Genomic DNA, 8,862 nt, shown 5'->3' on the forward strand with positions numbered 1-8,862 from the left:
TGAGCTGAGGTCCCTTGGTCCTCTACTTCTCTATACTTTCTGGTTTGGGAGGGAAAAAGCAAAAAGCAAAAAACAAAAACAAAACCTCTAAAGTCCAAGGCGACTTTTAATAGAGTAAACATATCGACTTTTAGTATAAGAAGGATTCTAGGTCGTTGATACTGCAGAATTTTCTTCGCATGCTATCTCACCAGGAACTATTCTGATTATCTCAAATTCTACCAAAACTTCTTTTAGCATACTTTCTCTTTCCAAAGGGACGGGCCTTTTCTTCATAATGTACAATAGTTTATCCCCTTGTCTTTGTCATCCCTCTAAATACATTATCCTTATCTACTACACCTTAATACACAGTTTTAAATTTTACTCCTTTGCAAAATGTTAAAGGGAAAGAGAAATCTAATAAGTGCCTCTGAGTGTGAGAATAACAGCAGACTCGCATCTGTACCTATTTTTAACCAAGATTTCAGAAAGGCATTTATGAGATGGAAAACAGATTTAGACCTGTTTTCATTCCCACCTCAAATTTGCACCCAGTTTAAGAAATCCCTCATTAGTGGAGATTTCAGCTGTCGCCAGTCACTAAAGCAAGACAAAGCAGCTAGCACAGGTACGGTGGAGGGGAGGCAGGTGCTGGCATTCAAGGTCTGGTTACTCGGGAACTGTGTGTCTAGATGAATCGTGATCTTAAAGAGCAGAATCAAGGATTTAAAAGATCGGTGTACTGATTCATCTGAATACCTTTGAGTATATGGTAAAATGACCTTATAAGGCATTTCATTATTAAGCAAATTTTTAGAGTAACACAGATAGAATACACACCCTCCAAATATTATAGTTATCTAAATTAGCACCCCGCCATGACGCTGTGGCCCGTGTGAGCGGAAGGCTGCTGCTCTGCCGGTCTCCCCACTGTGCCAACGCAGGGCTTTCGCTGCGTTTGCACTGATGCTCAGCTTTGCAGAGGGTTAAATGGATCCTAGATGGACAAGGAAACACTCCCTAAATAAATACGTGTGTGCCCTTTATTGACGATATTGGTCCTGCAGCAGGCAGCATAAGCTTTTCAGCTTATTAACTTACAAACGCATGATGTCATATGATTACATACCTTTTCTTCCACTTTAATCTTCTTCTGATCTAATTCTGTTAGTCGTAGTAGCATAAAAATTACGAACAACCAATATTCAGATTTTTCCTGTTTAAAATATTGAGAGATTATTCATTCCCTTCCTTTCCCCAAATTAATAAGCACCAGCATGCTACTTTCACGAGCACAGGTCTCTCACCTACCACCTACCCCATCATTCACACCCCCTACAGCTTTCTATGTTTCCACGTTTACCGGCCTTGTAACCTATAAAGCTCTTCAAATGTGTGATCTTGTTGATCTCCCTGTGAGACACACAGGACAGGTAAGATTATCTTCACGTCTAAAGAGGAAAACAACTAAGCCTCGGTAAGATGAAGCATGTCATCTAAGCTTCCATGGCCAGTGACTCAAACCCTACCTTCTAATCCCAAAGTTTCATATAGCAAATAATGAAACATTATTTATTATTACTTTATCATGACTTATTATTCCTTTGTGTTGTTTTGCATTAATTTGTATCATTTATTATGAATATGTTTTACAATACCAAAATGATATTCATTTATGGAACAAATTTCTTATTACTCCCTCTCATCTTCTGTGTTTGGATTATCTGCCTTTTAGAACTATAAAGCTTTTTGTATTAAGTTACATCTCTTTGAAGAGAAAGATATAAGTGGATGATACATTTTTTTTTTTATAGGTGAGACCATACATGAAATGAATATACAAAGGTATCTCTTTTGCACTTCAATATGTAAATTGGAGGGAGTTTGTGCATATAAATGAGTTAGGTGTGGAGAGGGGTTTGTGCTGTTTATTGATGCACATGCGCAAACACTACGTGGACCGGAAACATTGGTGGGTGATGACTACTTTAAGCCCCGCTGCTTTCTTTCTCAGAGATGCTTTTAAATTACCTGCCACTATTCCCATACTGAGGACTGTGTTTTTATTTTTAAATCTTATTTTTCATTTTTTATTTCTTTTTTTTTTGCTTGTCTGGACATGTTCATCAAGCTACACACAAAAAGAAAGGTACTCGGAGATACAGACAAATTCAAGAGTCTCTAGAAAGGTAAGTGAAGGGTGAAGGTGGAAAAGTGGAATGAAGGACAAATGAACAGAGAGGGAAGGACAGAGGCCAGGACAGAGGGGCTATCAGTGGAAACGAAGAGAGAGCCTGAAAAACAGTCTCGGGTCTTTGAATCCCAGAGGTAAAGAATCCACGGGAAATATCTTTTTTTTTCTATAATCATTTTCCAACACCACTGATTTCACAGCTATACCCAGGCAAAGTACTTTAGGTATCTAATCTTAGATTTTCTCTCCCCTGTTATAAAATAGGAACCTCCAGCATCGCTCATTCTCTGGTGAAAGGACCTTGCTCCACAGTCTCAATAACCCCCTCCTGTAATCTCTACTACAATCTGGGATCAGTAGCCAACAAAGGCACAGAATAGATCATGTCAGGCTTTACTTTGACTGGCAGTGGCGCACAGGGTGCTACACCTTGCTTAACCCTTCTAATTGTTTCCTAAGAGATAGAGAATGAAGATAAACACTGTACTCACATTCCTGATAGTCTTTATCAGAAGGACTTCTTGAAGAAAGAGTCCCAAGAAAGCCCTCATCCCCCGCACCACGATATAAATGGTCTCTTACCTGAACTGGAGTTCTCTGCTGATGCAGATGAACTCTTACCTGAATTGGATTTCTTAGAAGATTGAGCACTCGAAGGAGAGGTAGATTTTCAATGTATTCAATTTCACCCAGCTCAGCAATCTGTTTAATCAAAGAAACAAAATTTTATCACAGACTGAACGCACAAAGATAATAGAAAGCATAATATACAAGGAGCTACTTTGGATCCTTTAAATTCAGCTTATTTTAAAAATTGCTCTGTTGACTATCCAGCTTTTCAATGAGAATTCCACAAAGCTACACAGAACAAGAGATTTATTGCATGCCCCTTCATACATGTGAACACACGCAGCCACATTTTTTTCTCCTCTCTGGCTAGAGAACAGAGAGGTGTTCCTTACCTTGGCCACGTTTATTTTAAGGCAGAAATAAAATAGTATGTAGAGTCAGATAAAACGGTACAAAAAATACATGCAAGGGCTTGCTGGTTCTCCACACGCCGCTCCCCGCCACCCTTCCTAGCCCCCCAGTTCCCCAGTCGCCCTCCCCAGCACTGCTTCTGCTGGTCTGGTTATTTGTGACTGGTGAAGCTTTCTTACTACATGTACACGTGTAGCTCTATCATTTTTTTTCAATAATTATTTTAAGGAAAGAAAAACAGAAGACTGTTTGTATGACATATTTCTCGACGAGGGTGCTCACCTTAAAAATTCTGCTAAACTGTACATTGATGTTTTATACTCTCTTCTATGTAGGTTGTTTCACAACTTTTAAAAGTAAGAGAAAAAAAGGTTCCTTCATCTAAGCAAGGATAGAGCTTAGGTTGCCACGTGCCTGAATTTTCCACTAAAGACAAACACTTTTACTCAAATTTCCTGTAATAGCATAATTATAATTTTATTTCAAATAGAAATATTGAACTTCTACAAAAAAATTAATAATCACGTTTCATTTGTATTTCTCCCCAAGTCATTTCTGCATGCTCTGTGAAAGCATTCCGACAGCAGAGTCACTGAGAATTTCTGAGTTAACAAACCACAAAACGCGGCTGAAATGGAAACTATTCCCAAAGCTGAATCGGGGCAAGAACGCATGCACCATGTTCAAAGGATGTCATTTTCAAAGATATAATATGAAAGGTAAATTCTAAGTTACAATATACAACCTGCGCACGTGAATCTACTTATGGAAACGCTATGCTATTAAACACAGCTTTTTCCATAAGATGACCAGGCTGCCCATTTGACTGCCGCTGTGATCACCTACAAAAGGAGCAATTTCTTTTTATGTTGCGGTATTCAGGAAGGTGGAAAAGTAAACGTGGTTCACGCTACTCAGTCAGGACGTTCAAACTGTGGACTGATTTCCCTCTAGCAATCAGCTCTTGCGCTGGGACCTAACACAGATGTTGGGAGGAGCTGTATGCCTGCAGTTGACGCGTGTCACCAGCAAGTCCTGGCCATGTGCACTCACAGACGTGGCTGGTGAGCGTGGAAATCAGCACACTCTTTCTAAAGGGCAATCGGATGTGTTATATGTGCATAAGCTATAGACCAACTACCCCACTTCAGGAGGCTTAGACTGAAGAGATCGTCAGACAGGCAAAAATTAGATACAAGAATGCTCAAAGGTTTTTAGTAAACATTAAAAATATTATAAATTTCTAAAAACTCCATCATTGTGTGATTAAATGAGTTATGGTACAGTCCCATAACAGGAACACCATGCACCCAATATAGAAGGTGGTGACATCTTCTACAGTCCCATAACAGGAACGCCATGCACCCAATATAGAAGGTGGTGATTGACAAGGAAAGATCTCGAAACGTTACAAACACCATGAACAGAATGATCGTGGACTCCACAGAATTATATGACCACTGATTTGTCAGCTGGGATCACTAGCCTTTTGAGAGCCAAATGAGATGGAGCAGCTGCCCTCCCAGTCCTTCCACAAGTAGGATGAGGCCAATGAGGGCAGAGCGGGGAGGAGGCGGGCGGAGCAGGGCAGAGGGGAGCAGGTATGGAGTCGCTGGGCTTCAAGCTCCCGCGTCTGCCGAAGGGTACATGTGCTCGCCCTCTCCCGCAGACCTTGCTCCACAGCATACCCACCCTCTCGTCTTCTCTCTTCAAATGCCAAGAGCCAAGGCTGTCTGTGTCACAGATGATTACAGAAGAGGCAGGGACACAGAGCCCTAGTGACCGAAAGTGAAATATTTCCGGAAAGGTTATATTCTTAAAGGAACTTCAGCAGTCTGCTGCTAAGAATGTAATAGCAGCACAGCCGATCTCCAGATTCCAGTCTGCTCGTCTTCTAGAACCTTCCCTACCCCTCCCTGCTGGCTACTCCCCAACCTCCAGAGGAACCTGTCAGCTTTGTCTTTGTAGAGAGGGCAGTCTAGCTGACTCCTTTTTGCTTGCCATTTCTTTCTAGGCCATGTTCTCCAAGCCTCACCATCCAGACCTAAAGGGGCCTTTTAAAGCTTTTCCTTTACATAGACAGACAGACAGACAGACAGACAGACATATTTGTGAAGTAATGACACTAAGTCCCAAAAAAGTAGAATGGCATTCCCTAAGTAACTTCCAGACCAATCCTGCTTCTAGGAGACAGGAATGAGGTTATAATAGAGTTGACGTTTTTGGGATGAGTTTTAAATGACAGAAATGACATCGAACAGGGACTAACTGTAGAGAGTGACAAAGGCCCCCAAATCCTCAGCTGACAGTAAACATTTGCAAAGGAACTTAAAAGAGATATTCAAGTGATCACCTGAAGATATGGCTACGTTTCAACAGCAAAAACCAAATAAATAATACTGATGAAAGTGCTACCGATAAAACGTTCCTAACATCACGTTAAGCAACAGCTATGTTATGTTTCTTGTACATGATAAATTTTCCATCCCTGACACACAGCATTCTCAGTAGCACTGGAGAAATCTCTGAGGAAATCTTCGGGTAGCTCAAAGAATATTTCAAAGGACCGCTGGTTGCTCCCCAACCTGCCCAGTGGGATCCAGGGAATTGTGTTATTGTTACAAACCCGATCGTTGTCAAAGGCTCCCCCGCTTTGGGACATGTGGCCACTTTTTCTTTTTTTTTTAATGGAGTCTCTTTAACATTTGAAAATTATCAACTCCTTTCTTTACTTAATGATATCCCTTTTTTCCTTAAACTTTTCAAATTACATTTAAACTTTTAAATGTAATTTGAAAAGTCTTTTGAAATGGAAGAAAACAATATATTATTCGTTAAGTCATTCTAGACCAACACTGTTCAATACGGTATTTACTAGCCACATGTGGTTACTTAGCACTTGGAATATGGCCAAGATGAAACGAAATGTATAGTAAGTATAAGATACACACCAGATGTCAAAAACTTAGTACGAAGCAACAGAATATAAAATATCTCATCAATAATTTTTTAAATGTAGATTACACATTGACATGATAATATTTTGGATGTACTGGGCTAAATAAAACATTGCTAAAATTAATTTCACCTGTTTTACCTTTTTATTGTGGCTACTAGAAAATTTAAAATTGCATATGTGGCTCCCGTTTATGGTTTGCACTGTATTTTTATCAGAAAGCACTCTTCTACAGCATTACATCATACATTTTTCTGCTGAGAGGGCCACTGGCGTTTCATTTACTGTATTATCCTCTGGGGTTAAGAACACTGACTCTGGAGGCAAACCATTCTGAACCCTGGCTCTGCTATCTGCTCAATAACCAACTTTGGGCCAGTTACTTAACTTCTCTATGCCCCAGTTTTCTCATTTGTAAACAGTGATAATAGGGTTATAATGAGGATTAAATGAGATATATGTAAAGTGCTTAGTACAGAGGCTTGTGCATAAGTATTAAATGAATATCACGATTGTTAGTATTAGTATTACCATTACTGCTTTTCCTGAATCCGGAGATGCACTGAGTTAGGATTTAATGAGTGCATTTTACTTTTCCAACGCTTCTTGTATACACGTGAGAATCATGTTAATGGTGATTTCATGAAAAAGACACTAAAACCATGAGAGAGAGATTACGCTGACTCCAAAAGACAGACAGCACAGTGAACAAAAGTCATCCATTAGACTTAACTTTAAAGTTGACAAGACCATTTAACATACAAATCAAATGAGAATGAGGATGAACAGTTCTGTCTGTGATTAAATGTCCACTTCTCTCCAGATCTAACGACTGCCTTTTCTTGATTTTTCGAAACCTGACAGATGATGGAAGTTCACTGGAGCAAGAGTCATCAGACACAGCTGATCAGCACTGTCACTGAACATGGAAAAGTCTGCACAGTGTCACATTCCACCCCCATTAAGAACAATGTCTCCTTCAGGGTCAGCAGAACATTTGATTTTCAAGAAGAAATAACAATTGATGTCCTTATGAAATCCTTTCCAAAACTGTGATAAAGTACTCAATAGGAATAAAATTGCAAAGTAGATCTTATTGCATAAGAAGTCGGCTCTGGGTACCAACTTAAAACACCACGATTAGGAGTACAAATGTTTTATTAAAACATAAAGGGCAATTAAGAGTGAAAGCCAATTTACATGATCTGTAAAGTAATGTGCATGGAGCCAGATACAGAAATTTGAAAAAGTCCAATCCCAACTCATACGGACTAGAAACACACACTATTGTTCCCAGTGGGACATCAGAATTCACTTCTTGTATCTCTTCTCTTTAAAAGGTGGGCATGGGCAGCCGGCCTGAGGTTATCCTCATGTCTACGTTTCCCTGCTGTGACATTTCGGACATTCCTAATGCTATCTTTCTACACAAAATTTCACAGGAACGCATTTACTTCAGAAAGTCATGTGCACTTTGTTGCAGCTCAAATCTTTACAACAGTGTAATTAGGATCCTTCGAATTTTCCAAAATTAAAAACTGTAAGTATTTATTAAAAAAAAGAACAGCCCTTCTTCACCTATTGCTCTAGAAGAATGACATTTCTAAGCCGGCATTTAATGCAACAGCCCTTGAGAAGCCCCTAATGGGTCCTAATATATCCTTTTAATGTAGACACTGAGACCCAGATGTATAAAGTATGACATTACCTTATTATCCTCCAGATTGATCGCTTCCAAGAAGTCATGGTTCTCTAAGCCTTGGAAGCTAATGATCTGATTGTGGGACAGATCCAGGATCTGCAGGGCTTGTAGTTGGTCCAAACCTGTGATCTTCTCAATCTGGTTATGGCTCTAAAATTGATAAAATACTCTCAGTGTCTTAAAGGCCTCTAGTAGGAAAAAGTGTAATGACAAGTTTTCGTTCTGGAGACTGCCCCGAATCTCTTAAAATCAGTTAGCCATTCTTGTCCGCCATCTCCCACTCCATTTTCATCATTCACTTTCCTGAACACATATACATGTTTTCACTTAACTTAAAGCAACATAAATGTTCAAATCAGTAGGACAGACAAAAGCTAGGTAGGATAAGCTTTTCACATTGCATAACCTAAAACCTAAGGTTTATCTTTAGAAATCAAATTTAATGCAGTTCTTTTGCCAGCATCGCGGTAAACCATTTGAATATTGTCAGTTTCAGAAACATTTCATATGAGGGCTATGGGAGCCTGACACATGCTCTAGTGCAGTTCTCTCCTCATGAATCTAGGTTGGACCTATGACTTGCTTCAATCAAAAGAATACGGCAGAAGTGTGCCAGTTCCAAGTCTAAGAATTACGAAGGCATGGCAGCTTTTCCTCTTGAGTCTTGGAGCCATGAGCTGAAATGTGAGAACTCTACTACTCTATTGGAGATCATTTGTGGAGAGATCACATGCAGAAGGAGAGATCACGTGGAGAGGGGCTCTGAGACTAAAAAGAGAGGAAAAACTCAGCCATTCCAGCATCCCAGCTGAGCCTGGCCCCCAGCCAATCTGTCCGCTGAATGAGGCAAGACCAGCGGAATAATCACCCAGTTGAATCCAGTTCAGATTGCGGAACTGCTAGCTAATAAAATTTCTCTACGCCACTGCACTTGGGGTGGCTTGCTATGCGACAATAGATAACCAGACAAAGTTCTTCCATAACTGACACATAGGAAAGTTTCAAGACTCAGTTTCAAGACTCAAAAGTCGTCCTCTTCCCCAACCC

The 8,862-nt window shown here is 40.0% G+C and overlaps 1 protein-coding gene across 1 annotated transcript in view; it reads right to left on the reverse strand.

Moving 5' to 3' along the window:
• LRGUK (leucine rich repeats and guanylate kinase domain containing) overlaps nucleotides 1–8,862 on the reverse strand; it is a 104,301-nt gene that overhangs the window by 64,911 nt on the left and 30,528 nt on the right. Inside the window, exons 8-9 of the mRNA XM_039860919.1 lie at nucleotides 2,798–2,878; nucleotides 1,112–1,198 (exon numbers count right to left, since the gene is read on the reverse strand). Coding sequence (XP_039716853.1) covers nucleotides 1,112–1,198; nucleotides 2,798–2,878 — 168 coding nt within the window. The remainder of the gene's footprint in view (nucleotides 1–1,111; nucleotides 1,199–2,797; nucleotides 2,879–8,862) is intronic.

This window comes from Pteropus medius, unplaced genomic scaffold (genome assembly GCF_902729225.1).
Source record: "Pteropus medius unplaced genomic scaffold, Ma_sr-lr_union100, whole genome shotgun sequence".
Lineage (NCBI taxonomy): Eukaryota > Metazoa > Chordata > Mammalia > Chiroptera > Pteropodidae > Pteropus > Pteropus medius.